The sequence below is a fragment of the Thermobia domestica genome, chromosome 8, assembly GCF_964235325.1.
Source record: "Thermobia domestica chromosome 8, izTheDome1.hap1.1, whole genome shotgun sequence".
In the NCBI taxonomy this organism is placed as follows: Eukaryota; Metazoa; Arthropoda; class Insecta; order Zygentoma; family Lepismatidae; genus Thermobia; species Thermobia domestica.
The window spans coordinates 49290839-49305645 of NC_137461.1; the positions used below are offsets into that span (position 1 = coordinate 49290839).

The 14807-nt window shown below is 34.9% G+C and overlaps 1 protein-coding gene across 1 annotated transcript; it reads right to left on the minus strand.

Moving 5' to 3' along the window:
• Window positions 1-10568: 10568 nt before the first annotated feature.
• LOC145692120 (uncharacterized) lies at window positions 10569-11852 on the minus strand. The gene has a single exon (XM_081767417.1). It carries the CDS (start codon window positions 11850-11852, stop codon window positions 10569-10571), a length of 1284 nt encoding a protein of 427 aa, XP_081623543.1.
• Window positions 11853-14807: the final 2955 nt, after the last annotated feature.

Here is a 14807-nt window from a genome sequence, read left to right on the forward strand (position 1 = left end):
TTCTCAAATCTGTAATTAATTAATACAAAATTACGCTCTCTCGATGTCTCTATTTTTATGTACGTTGGAAATGTCTCAGAGGAGCTCTTTGAATCTTCCGTAGAACTGGAGAAGTTGTTACGCTGTTAACTCAGAGAGTGGTTAGCTTCTTGTGTTTCCTTTAACTTTGAAGCTTCCAGGGGTCTCATAATATAATTCAGTAATATGTCTTATACACTTTAATATTTATAATAAACGAGATGCCTGTGAGTTTATAATAGTTATTAGTTTCCTAGAGACATATTGACTATAAATAAAATTTTGTATATACATTAGGAAACATATGATAAAATCTTAAAATGTTTCAACATATAATTGAAGGCTTTTGTGCGTCCACTGAAACAATATTCGTGAACCAATCACTTCATCTTAGTGTTATAATTATTCATAATATTCGACCAGTGAGTATTAACTCTAATTTGAGGTTATAATGTTTTAGTTAGCACTTTATCAAACCCGTTTGGAAATGGAGTGTCATTACAATAAGAAGAATAAAGAAAATAAGATTAAACTTAATATACTTTGTAAGGCTTCTGCATCATATATGGGAAGAGAAGATGGGGCCCTCTAAGTTAGGCTCCTGCCGGGGCCCTATATCCTCCAGTCCGAGACTGGTTACAGTGGTTCAGTGGTAGAACGCTTATCCTGATGCATGAGATCCCTATTTCGATTCATGCCCAAGTAAGTATGTGGACAATATCGTGTGCGTAGGTTTTATCCCACGGGATACTCCCGCTTTCTCCCACAGTTCCATCGCACCAATTCTTCCATTACCATTCAATTAGTTTAAGAGCCTGCCTTACTAAAAATAGTACAAATTTTAAATAATAGTTGTATTTGGTTTGTAATAAACAAAATAGTTTTAACATACAGTTATTAAAATTAAATAATAATGCTATTTAAAAAGTAGTTCACAGCAAACCAAAACAACATGATACGTAATCAAATGCAGTTGAGTTCGTTCTTCTAGTCGCTGCCTTAACTTAGATTTTAGGGAAATTTTTATTCTGGCAACACTGTAATTTCTATGGATGGCAACACTGAACATTCTTCAGGTTCATATTTTGTGTTGTAGAATAGCATTATCTATGATTGTGGTAAGTTGCATTTTGTTATCTCCTTTCACTTATGAATAAACAAGCAAAAGAAAAATGGTAAAATTTGTATTATGTATACTAAGGCAGGCTTTAAATCATCCATCTTCCTTAGCCTAAAGGGATAAGCGTGGGAGATTAAACAGAAAAATAAAATTGCGATGGTAAGAATATTGTATCGTCCTTACCTTGTAACACCAAATAACAAAAGTGGTATTGAACGGTTAAGCTTAACATATTAATTTCAAATATGTAATAATCGGACTACTAGCATTTGAAAAAATAACGCAACTAGAAACACTGTTAATCTTTGTTAGTCTAGAAACACTGTTAATCTGGTGGTATTACAAAGCATCCGAAACAATGTTCCCCTACCGATATCTGCATCACATATTTTTTCAGTGTTTTCTATCTATTAGTATATGAATCAAGAGCATTTTAAGATAAATGATTCGCTTTGTGCGTACATACTAGATTTATTTAATTGTTTACCAACACAGTATGCAGATGCCAAACTAAGAGTGTTGACATATTACAATATATTTTTATAATAGTCTCTTTTAGTGTATATATGTATTTATTTATTTATTTTATTTATTTATTTAACAATCGCCAGATACAGCTCAGAGGCCATATTTTATACTCGATATCTAACAACAACAATAACAATGCAAAGGATTTGGGAAGGTGTCGGCCAGGGCCTATTTAGTAGGTACCATTCCGACATATGCCTGGTAGGACTGAGGAAAACGCTGGAAAACACCAGTCAGACAGTAGGAAACGAACCCGCGACCTCCCGTATCCGAATCCAACGCTCTACCACTTGAGCTACTCAATATTAATTTTATGATCTTTTTGACATAATGTGTTGTAGACAAAAGAACATATTCTTCAGATTGGTGACTTTAGCATTATATTAGTCCTAGTCTTTTTGCAATAGAAGACATCTGTATGTAGCTAAAGCAACATATAAGTTTAATTATGATATAAAATTTGAGCAATCGAATTCATTTTGATTTTGGGGACCGCGGTGGCTCAGTGGTAGAGCGTTCAACTCTGGTGCTTGGGGTCCCTGGTTCAAACCCTGCTCCCGCCAAGTGAACTTTGTGGTGGACAAACACCGTGTGCGTGGGTTTTCTCGGGGTTCTCCCGTTTCCTCCTACTTTCTTCATTCCACCATTTCATTCATTTCTCATAATTACCGTCTCCTTTAGCCTAACCGGCATAACCATGAGACGTAAAACTTAAAGATTTCATTTTCATTTTCACTTTGATTCTTTTAAGGAATACCAGATCGGCAATATTACGCCTTTGTTCTAATAAATTAAAATTTTCTACCACAGGGGTAAGAGCGGATCGGTAAAGCACACATGACGTTACGACGTCCCCCTGGCTATCTTTAGTCATTGTAATTTTCTTAGAAGACTAGAGACGCCCTAGATATTTTTGGAAGTGGAGAAATGACGTCCTCCCGCGTTGTCCCTCACTTTTACCTTCTGGTCTATCAGTGTACTTCGGTTTCCAAGTGAGGAATAAATTCCAGTTGCTTTATATATCAAATATCTACGAAATTTTTAATTGAACTTTTTCAACTTTTTGACGATACTTTGGGGTTCCTAATTACAACATATTCCAATTTTGAGCATACATATGAGTAATACATTTTCAAGTATGTTTCAATATTACTGAAGTCTTATTATGAATCCTAATAATTTAAAAACAATATAAGAAACATTATCGATGTTTTTAGTGAACGTTAAATTCCGATCAAAAACACCTGAATCTTTAACTGTATTAGGTCTGCTCTTATAGAAGTACTACTAAGTTCATACGCGGTAATCATATTTTTAGTTGTACAGTATTTCAACAAGAAAATAAATATTTGCGGTATAAAATTGTCGTAATATTAGTAATAATAATATTAATGTTAAACAAAATATTTTTATATCAGCATTTCGACAAAACTTCACTAACATCACTAACAAGGTCAAAATAACCTCGCATTTGACATATTTTTTCTTTTGTACGCTTCCTCTGTGACATTTTAAAAAAATGATCTTTTGCTAACGACAAATTTCACAAAGAAGAAGAGTGGTTTAGCGAATGCACTTAATCTTTTTGACATTTAAATTTGAACAATTATTTCCTTAATTTGATATGAATAACGGGAAAGGGAATTTCAAAATGAGTCTGAACAGTTATTTATAAATTATGGAACAATTCAACATAATTTTTCTTTTGCTATGGAAAGTGCACATATCTCTTGGAGATAAAGTGCGACACTTTAATGAGCCCTTTTAAGATGATGCTTTCTAAAACAGTTAAAAAAAAAAAAAAAAAAAAAAAAAAGAAAGAAAATTGGACTTTAGCCACTCAAGCTTTTTTCACTATAAGTATTTCTGTCTTGCTTTAATTTTTAACATAACATAAGCTTTCACAGTGTATTCCTCACTTTTCTCATCAGCTGATTTCATACTTCTGTAAGTAATACAGTGAACTAACAGTTTACGAACAAATTTCTTCTAAAATAATGTTTGCATTAGCTTACGAACAATCTTTTTTCGGGGTACGAAGGTACGCACACACTCCTATACCCCCAAACACTATTTGCAAGAAGAGAGTTCAAATGCTACCTTTTTAAAGCACTTTTGGTTTCTGACTTGCACATTGCTTCATTTAATTAAAAATAACTTAGTTGTTCTCAAAAGGGATAATGTTATTTTAATTCTGTATTATTTTCTACTGGAAAAATTTAACATGTAAAATATTAATAACACATCAAATGTCATGATTTTGTTGCAAGAAGAGATTAAGTGTGTTTACATTAAGTCCAATGGGAAAAAATCGGTTTACGAATGTTTTCGATTCACAGACAGCCTTACGAAGTGGATTAAGCTTATAACTCTTTCGCCCACTGTATATTATTTTATTACGCCACAAATGAAAGAAAACGAATGATTTAAGACATGTCATTATCAACATACAAGAAAGTGTATTGAAACTCCTAATGCTAGAGGTAATCCACATTGTTTGTTATAGTTTACTTACTGTTCTTTTAGTGATTGTCTTTGCTAAAAGGTAAAGAAAATCATTGGCAAATTTGTAAGACCAAGTTGTTACAGTATATGTAGAGTAAGAAGGAAAAGTACTTTACAACTATTTAAATTTTTCATAAGGTAATTACAGTACTTGGAAATTTATCATATAATTTAAATGTAGTTTTTCAGTATCAACGAGCACGGGGTTACATGTTTCTGTGTGAAAGAAAATTTTATTCCAACTATGAGATAAACATCCAGTAGCTCATCTCTGAAAATTTACACAATCATATATAAGTATAGAACTAATATGTAGTTCTTTTTACTAACTAATATCACCATTTGTAAAATAACGGGAAACTTAAACTTTTACGAAATATAATATTGTTAGTAGTAACGGATTTAAATATTTTGGAAGTAATATTACAATTCGACGTTTTCCTCAAGAATTGGGTTTGAAATATAAGCGATTGCTGGCATTATTCCTTATATATGACTAGCTGAAATATCCGTTCGTCATACGGAAATAAAAGGATTATGGAATGTATTTGAGCCCCTCCCCTTAGGACACGTATTTCAATGAAAGCGTAGTGTAGTCACTCTCTCTCCTTTTTGTTGGAAGCATTCCCTGGTTCGATTCCCACTCGGGGTATTCGATTGAAGAGGCGTAAGAGATTTTTCAGCCAAGCCATGTTGAGTGAGTTTTCCTTTGGGTTTTCCTCATTCACAACAGGCAAACTCCGTGATAGTATCACACATATAGCCTACAGGTCTCAGGTTGCTTCCTTCCTTTCTTCTCCTTCCCCGGGTAGTATGCCAGCCGAGGGATGTCATCCCTTAGATATGACGAGCTTAAGGACATAAATGCCAGTAATCACCAGAAGTATGTGTAAATAAAGTTAAAATCTATGAAAGCGTGATGATAAAAAAATTAAATAATCTATTTTTTTTTTTTGCATCAAAGTGATAAGTTATAACAATAATCTAAATTGAGGTACATTACTAGATTTCAAACTTCATTTCAAACAAGTCAACCGACTTTCAATGATGCGTTGACAAACATAAGTTAATTCGTTTTTAAATGTGAGGAAATATTATAGAAATGTCTCCACTGTCCCTTTAGAAGGGGAAATTTGAAAAATGCTCGGACAATATGTCAGCTTATCTTGAATGAGAAGTTCAGATACAGTTTCCTGTTCCTAGCTTGAGACGCTCGTGATATATCTTACCTTTCGCATAAGTTTTAATTCCGCATGCACCCTCTAATAAAAGTGAATTTTAAAAAACGCTAGCTCAAAGTGAGTGCTAACCATACTCCAAAATGCATTGCTAGAGAATCAATCATTTCCCCGTGATACAAACAAAAACACATAACAAGATTTCTCTCAATGTGACAAAAAGAAGTACAAAAGAGTTCCTATACCCTCTCTAAACGAGATTCTTTAAAATTGCTGTGAAACCTGTTTATTTATTTGTAATGAGGAGTTTATGTACTAAATTTCATCTTCCTTACTGGAAGACCTCGTGACATACTATTTTTTTATTAGCATAAACAATGGTACCGCACTCCCCCTTAGAATACACATTTTAATTCAATTGACGTGATAAAAACTCATCTCGAGGTATGTGATAGCTATATTACAAAATTGTTTGGAAATGATTAGGTCGCTCTGCCATGTTTCTGTCACTTACAACACTAGTTTCATTTTTGTATAGGGTTAACACATATAATCTCCATGCATTCGTCCACATATTGTATTCAACAATGCGAAAATTATTAAAACATAATGCTTGAAAAGAAACACTCGCCAAGTTTCGTTTCAGATATCATGAGAGGCCTTAGAGCACCAGTTTGATGAATATTTGTTGAAAATGACAGTGACAGAAGAGAAGCCTTCATATTGCTCCATTGAGTTCCATACAACACGATCAGTAACCATTGTCCAAAGACATTTCCTTACACGATTGTATAAGGAGGAATCAATTGAAAAGAAAATTCATAGTTAGTATTCTAAACTTATACTAACTGGAGGTCTCTGGAAGAAGAGGTCCACGGCAATTTCACTTGTTTCCGTGGAAATCGTTCAACGTGTAAGAGGAATATATGAGCGAAGACCGAGCAAATTGACTATGATGGCTGGCAAAAGCTTGGTGAATCACAGCGAACAGTGTGTAAAGTGCCTTGTCTGACAATCTTGATCACCTGAAGAATTGAATTGCATCAAATGTAAAAGGAGTTAACTAGAATATGCTCCAACATGAGTGGATGGGAAAGGGGAGAACTATCGAGCACTCGTAATACTTGTAGCTGAAACTTGGTGATTTTTTCCTTATATGCATTATGCTTCAATTCTATACGCCTTGAAATATCAATACAATATGAGAATAAAACCAGGGAGATAATTTGTGCTAGCCCTGTATATTAGCTAGATTTGAGATCATTCTCTATCTACTGTATTTCAATGGTATTGTCGTGTCTTAAAGACCTTTTAAACTGGAAACTTTACCAATCGGCAAGAGGAAGAAATTTTCGGGAGGAATTTTATCAGTGAATACATAACAAAATTATCATTCCGACACACTTGTTATCACTGACGAAATAGGTGGAAATAAGTATAGCGATGAACACTACCGGTCAAATCCAAAGGTTCCAAGTACAATATCAATTAAAGAATCTTACTTCTACATTACTATCTTTTACTTGAGTGGAAAATGACGGACGATTTGAGCAATTTTTTGAAGGCTCAAAAATATTGGTGATGTTAAATCTTTGCATACTTAGAATATACGAGGAATAGTCAAAATGTTAGTGTAATTTTGTTGTAACTCTTCATTAATACATTGTAAGTACACATTTATATAATTGCCTTCAATATCGTCGCCTTCGAAACACACACACATTTGTTCCATCCCTTCTGTGATTGGTGGAAACACCGACGGAAGGTCTCTTTTGGTATTTTCCGAAATTCGGCCGTCGCGTTAGATGTGATCCCTTCTATGTTGGCGAAATGAAAGAGGTCCATTTTTAGCTTTGGGAAGAGCAAAACATCTGATGGTTCTAAACTGTTTTTTATCCTAGTAGGCTCTCTAAATCACATATTCCGCAATTTGCAACATAGATTTGATGTTTACCATTTCACCACACACTCCTCTGTTCAACTACGCTGCTCGTACACTGCCTGTCAGTACGTGTTCACACTTCACTTGTTAAGTTCAGAATTAGACAACTAGGGAATATATTACTCAAAATTCATTGCTTTTGCATCACTAATGCAACAACAACAACATTCCGGAAACTTTTTGACTGCTGCTAGTATAGTGTGTTCGCTCAAACTACTAGCATATATTCGTACATAAATAATAGTGTCGCTTGATTTTCTTTAATACCTGTTACCACAGTTTGTTAATACTAATGTTATTTCATATTTTTTTTACGAATGTTTCTTTTGTTTCAGAAAAACAAATGAAAATGTCTACTACCAAGGTTGTTTTGTTTCTGTGCCTTGTTTGTTTTGTAATGGTAAGTTGAATATAGATTAATAGGAACATGTTGGTAGTATTTATTCATTGTAATGTAGGACCTCACAATCTTTATATATATATATATATATATATATATATATATATATATATATATATATATATATATATATATATATATATACGTATATGTTGTAAAGTTGGTAGGTAGAGGAAATTACACACGAGAATCGTTTTCTCCCACTACCAATTTTATTTCAAAATTTTCCTCTTATAAACAGTATGATAAAATATCACAATGCATTTATAACAATTTTCTAATAGCTAGGAAAGGTAAGTGTTCCAAAGCCCGAGTCATGTCTGTATAGGGAAGAATTCCCCCAGTATTCCTAGCAAACCAAGTGGGGGCTTATTTAGGAAACTGAACGCTCCATGAAAGCAGACATGGGTTAGAAAGCCACAAAAGTCCACGCAGGCTGGGTGGCTGAGGTTTGGAATCTCACAGAGCTCCAAACAAACTAAGTGGGAAAGATAGGAGGCCTTAGAGCTCTAAGGTAGCTAAACGCCTTGGGTTAGGTGGTACCTCTCAAAGCTCCAAGCAAGCTGAGGAAGTGGAGTTGTTCAGCCGAAAACTGATACCAGATGTGGAGGTCCTCTGTTCTATAGCTGCGCCTTTGGTGCTGGTGGTTCTCCTTCATCACATGAGTAGTGGTCACTGATGTTCCTGTCGTGTGACTGTAGTAGTTTGTAATAAGACGAACATTGTGTTATTTATAAATACAAGCATGTGTTGAATGTTGATAAACAGACACATGTGTTGGACATTACAATACATAATGCCCTTTCACTTTTCTCACGTTATATATTACAGAATAATTTCATTTATTTTACTATAACCCTATGAGGTTGTTTCTGAATTAGATATTAAAATATGCTGGTCCTCCCGTATAAACATATATGTAACAGTGAGAGTTCGCGTTGCTTTGAGTGAATGCTGGGTTCATTGTTGCAATGGAATTAAATGCAATCTTTGTTTTATGTCTTACTGTTATGCGATGTGGGCTAAATGAGGCGGTAATATATAATAATGAAGAATATGGTAAAATGAAGAAAGTGGGAGAAAACAGGTGAATCCAAAGAAAAGCCACGTACACTATGTGTCTCCACCAGAAAGCCCACTTACTACAAGGTTGAACTGTACAAGGGATCCCAAGCATCGGAGGTGAACGTTATGTTATGAAATGAAAAGTATACTCTTTGCCTCCTAATACTCCAAAAGAAAGACATGATGAAGTGAAGGACTATACCATATAAACTGAGAGTACAAAGTGATCATAGAAGAGTTGCAGGGCTGTGCCACAACATGTTTTATAGCAAGTAAAATTGGTTCACACTATCCTCGTTTATGCGCATGCTGACGCGCATGTTTCCTACCAAGTCACCCTCTTGCTGCCGCTCGGGCCCCTCTGTTACATTCCTGCTCTGACTCGGTTAGATAGCACTATTTTATTTTATTTTATTTTATTTTAGTTCAAGCACAACACAACAGGCTCTAGGCCCAATTATTGTGTTGCCTTTGACAACGAAATACATATTAATACAAAACAATGAGATATACAAATAATTAAAAGAAAGTTACATTACAAAATAGATAATTAAAAAAAAAACACCTTCATATTGTCTTTAGCATATGTGCTCCTTATGTGCCGTTTTCAAAACATGCCTGTTTAATTGTTCTTTTGTACACACTTTCCGACATGCTAAATATATCAATATTGAAGTCTTTTTCTACTTCATTGTGGAGAGTGCTTATTCTCCATATAGGAGATTTCCGAAGGATATTTGTTCTTGCCTTTCTTTGATAAAACGTAGATGTGTTTCCTATCCTCGTTCTGGTTAATGGGACTTGAAAACAAAGCAACGAACGCAGCTCAATAGAGTCAATCTTACCATGTATTAATTTATATAAAAATATTAGATCATTATATCTTCTTCTTTCGTATAAAGTGGGTAGTTGATAATTTTCCAGTAACTCTCTGTAAGATTCATATTTCGGGTAAAGCCCAGTTTTCCTGTACGTTAGAAGTCTTAGGAATTTTTTCTGTATTCCCTCAATCATATCACAGTATTTTTGCATATTTGGTGTCCACACAACAGTAGCATATTCTAACTTTGACCGAACGTAAGTAAAGTACAATTTCATTAAAGTTAAATCATTACGAAACTCTTTACCTAGCCTCATGATAAAACCAAGGTTTCTATAAGCCTCGCTCGTTACTGTTTCCATATGATGTTTAAAGGTTAAATTTTGATCAAAGAAAATTCCAAGATCTTTGATATACTTGGGAGAGCTTAATTTTGTCCCATCAATCGAATAAGTATAGTCTACATAACTATTCTTACGTGTAAAACGTAGGAAGTTACATTTATTTACATTCATTTTAAATTTATTTTTATTACACCATTCCATAATGTTAGTTAAGTCTTGTTGTACTTTTTCGCAATCCTCAATTGAATCTACCTTAATATATATTTTGAGGTCGTCTGCAAATAGAAGACAGTTAGCATGTTTAATTCTAGTCGGCAAATCATTCACTGCTAAGAGAAACAAAAGCGGTCCGAGATTTGAACCCTGGGGAACTCCTGACAAAGCATTGAACTTTTCAGAGATGCATCCTTTATAAACAACTGATTGCCTACGGTTACTTAAGTAGGAAGATATTAACTGTTTGTACTCTTGAGAAAAGTGGAAAGAGTCTAGTTTGGCTAGTAAAATGTCATGATCCACTAGGTCGAAGGCTTTAGAAAAGTCAGTATAGATTACATCCACCTGATTACCTTTATCTATCTCCGTTGAAATGTAGTTAGTAATGATGGTCAGATTCGTGGATGTTGATCTATCTTGTACAAAGCCGTGTTAATAGGTCGATAGCACGGGTTTCACATGATTTAGAACACGTTGATAAATAATCTGTTCAAATACCTTTGAAAATGGTGACAATACTGATATGGGTCTAAATTTATCTATATCTCTAGTTCCGTTGGCCTTCGGTATCGGACAGATTATGGTTTCTTTCCACTTTTCTGGAAAAATTCTTGTCTTTACTGAGATATTCGCTATAATATGTATGGGATATTTAAGAATGTCCATACAACCTTTCAGTATATAAGGTGGTATGCCATCTGAACCACAAGACGTTTTTGGCTTCAATTTTCTTATCGCTTCTTCTACTTCTTCCATTTTTATTTCATTGAGTACTAACAGATCTAATGTATCATAAACAGGTTTGTCAGGAGTGTAATGTTGTATATTATATTTAGCACCGACATCTGAGTATACTGACCGAAAATAATTAGCAAACGCATTAGCAATATCGTTGTTGTTTTTTAATTCCTGACCATTAAAGGTAAGAAACCCAGTTGAAATATGTTTAGTTTTACTTTTAATGTAGTTCCAGAAATAACAAGGGTCCGTGCCTATTTTATTTTCCGTTTCTAATATGAACGTTCTAAGAGCTTGCGATATTTCTAGTTTTATTTCCCTGCGCATTTTGCGAAATTCCTCCCTGTGAAATGAAATATTCCCCTTTCCACTTTTCCACTTTTCGTGATGGTATGATTTTGCTTTAAGTTTTTTAATTATACTAGCCGTAAACCAGCACGGATAATTATGGTTGGTGAGTTTCTTAGGAGGAACACTTGCACCTAAAACGTTATGAAGTATTTCGTAAAATTTATCTACTACAACATCAACATCATTTGAAAGCTTAAGACAGTCCCAATTCACATTTGATAAATCATTATACATTTTTAAGAAGTTAGCCCTTCTAAAGTTGTAACCCTGGAAGTTATTTTGGGATTTCATTTTTGGTGGTCGTTTATATGACCATAAGATTACCAGTGCTGGATGATGGCGATCTTCGGACACCAATGACATTTCCGCTCTTTCAACTTCCACTCCTTCTATGTTAGATATTACTAAATCTAATGTACGATTATTTTCGTTTCCAACATTGTTATATGTACTTAGACCAAACAAGCTCATGAAATTATACAAACTTTTACAAGTACCAGCTGAATGCTCAAAAGAAAATGCCACTCCTGTTATTTCTGGAATATTAAAATCTCCAATATACAAAACAGCACTTCCCACAGAAATGTTGCCCTCAAAGAATTGAAAAAAGTTTTCGTAAACAGCCATGTTTGAATCCGGTGGTATATAAACAGCACATACATATACGTTTGGTGACCTTATTGCTACCTTTGCTATTATACATTCAAATCCCCTATCATATGAAGCAACATTATAAACAGAGTGCACGTGCAGCCCAGCTACAACAACTCCCCCTCCTTTAGCCCTCCCAGTCAGTTCAAGATTCCTATCTTGGCGAAATACGGTATATCTTGAATCAAAGAATTCCGCGTTGTGTATACCATCACAAAGCCCACTCTCAGTTATTATAATTAAATCGTAATTATTTGCTAATACATTTGTATAGAATTCAAATTGTTTGCTACGTAGTCCATTCGCGTTTTGATAATATACAGAAAATTGTTTATTTTGAGCACTGCTTTTGTTATCAGATTTGCTGGGGGGATTAACAATGCAGCAAACTGAGTCATCCTTCTGTCAAGGTCGCCCCTTTCCCCTTCCCCGAGACACGGTTGATGCTCTTGTTTTTCTTGAAGGATGAGAACTAGAGGGTTGATTGTGGGGGGTAACTGGTTCACTCACCTGTGCTTCGGAATGACATTCCTTTGCCACTGTTGCCATCTCCGGATTCTGATCCTCTTTTGGACTCCACACACTTACTGCGGTATTCACAGACACTTCACTATTATTCAGACGCACTTCACTGTTATTCACACGCACTTCACTCTTTGCAGCCTTTAATTCATTTAGTGTGTAAGGTTTGTTGTTTATATAGAGTTTATCAAACCGAAGCCTAACGTTATTTCCACGAGATTTCTCCTCCTTTAAAAACATGTTAAGTTCTCTTCGAGTCTCTCGAACAGCTCTTGAAAAGTCTTCCGTTATAACAACAGGAGAACCTTTTGCACGAAATGCATTTTTTAGAATTATTGTTTTGGTCTTATACGAAGAAAGTTTAGCAATGATTGGAGAATTTTGACCCTTCCCTAGACGATGTGCCCTTTCAATATCATGCGAACTAAGTTCGATTCCCAATTGTTCCTTGCAGAATGCTCTCACTAAGTTTTCGGATTCTTCCCACGTTTCATTGGGTTCTCGTCGTATGTTACGGAATATAATGTTGTTTCGTCTCGAGTGATTTTCCAGTTTGTCGATAGTTTCCCTATTTATTGCGATCTCCTGCCTTAGCATTTCATTGTCCTTCCGTAAGTTAGTTACTTCCTCTACTACATTATCCATCTGCTTCTTGAAATCTCCTACCACGTCATATAGTCCCGTAATTTTCTTATCCATTTCTTCTAATTTCTTGAATAAGTCGTCCGTTGAATAAGGCCCAGGGTTTGTCTCAATGCCGCTAATAATTAGGAGAATCGCTACTACCGTAGTTACACTTATTGTCACACCAAACGCATCGTCATAGCACTGACCGGTTTCTAGTTTGCAACACTGCCCACGAGCGATACCTTGAAATAGGCCTATTCTTGCTCTCCAGCACTCCACACCAACACCCATATTTCACACCTGACTGATTTCTGGAGCTCAAGAAATACACGTCCGTCACGTACGGTGGCTCAACAATTGCTCCAGAGCTTTTTAGTGGTTACTATCACAAGTTGATTTGTGTTCTTAATTCGTGTTTTATGCACTGCACTTTTTATGACATGTGCACACACTGCAGTTACTCTCAGCCCTCCTAAAGTCAATTGGCACCCATCAATTCAACTCCACCCTTAAGAAACATCTTCTAAGACAGTTTGAGTGTGTTTCCTGCTAAGAGAAATTCATATTTCATAAGCATAAGCATCCCCTTGTGTAGCAACCTAGTACAAAGAAGAAGTATTTTTATATGCATTTTGTAATTTTTGATATACGAAAGACATGTATTTTGATAGAAAGCTCTGTCCCCAACCCCTTTAAAAGTTTATTTACATAATACTGAATAGGGCATTGTTTACAGTGCTGGTTGGAAACACAAGGTAAGCATTCATTATTTTTATTTCTGAATAGTGCTTAGATTGTAACTCTTAATAGTTAGAAGGTATTACCTGACCAGGATATTAGTGCGGTTTTTCGTGGAGGGCGCTAGTGTTGTGTTTACATCAGTTTCTAGGTAAGCGCGGTGGGACAAAGGAACGGAGAACGTCACTCTGCAGTGTATCCAACGATTTTCAAAAGTTGCAGTTTACATGTTATAGGTAGCCTAATCTGTTTCGCTTAATAAAGAACTCCATACATTATATAGTTGTTATTGAATGCAGTAATGGTTATTCCTGCAGTAATGCAGATGTATTGTGGATAATGGCATATGCATGGAAATTAACAATTTAAGAACAAGATAGCACAGAAGTGAATTTCTACCGTGTATTAAGCAGATTATATATAAAAAATTGATTACGTTTTATTTGATTTCATTATAAAACAGTAGAAACCTGTAAAACTCAGTAATAAGATGTTAATGACTAAAATATTAATTATGGGTTGGTAGCTTAGATACTTGCGCAATATCTTGTAAGTTTAAATCAAGATAAGGCTCGCGATGCTTGTGTTTGTTTTAATGTAGGTCTATCGATTGACAACTAAATTACTTTCTTGAATTGTAACTAAGAAAGAATTCCGATACGTTTCCACTCGAGAACTGTGGAAGTTCTCTTCGTTGGTCTATTGGCTGTCGCATGTGTCTTTGTTGTACGTAGTTCTGTGAGAGCCCAACAATTAATTTTACACTCTTTCATTTTCATTAATCATCTGTCTCCTCTAGCATAAAGAGCATGATCATGGGACGTTAAACTAAAAAAAATTCATTTCATTTTTTCGATGAATGTGAACCCTTTGGGGGAAAAGGAAGTGAAAAAGAAATTTTCCTTAATTTTTTTAAAGGGCTACGGGATTGGATAGCTTGTCTTTCGGGATTGCCTTGTAAAACCTGATTACAATGCATTTTTTTTATTATTATTATCGTAATCCAGCCTTTTGGTAAATGTGAAATAAAAGTAAAGATAAAAC

Bases quoted from the DNA above. Each gene is read 5' to 3' on its own strand.
- LOC145692120 (XM_081767417.1), bottom strand. From the start codon at position 11,852: ATGGCTGTTTACGAAAACTTTTTTCAATTCTTTGAGGGCAACATTTCT.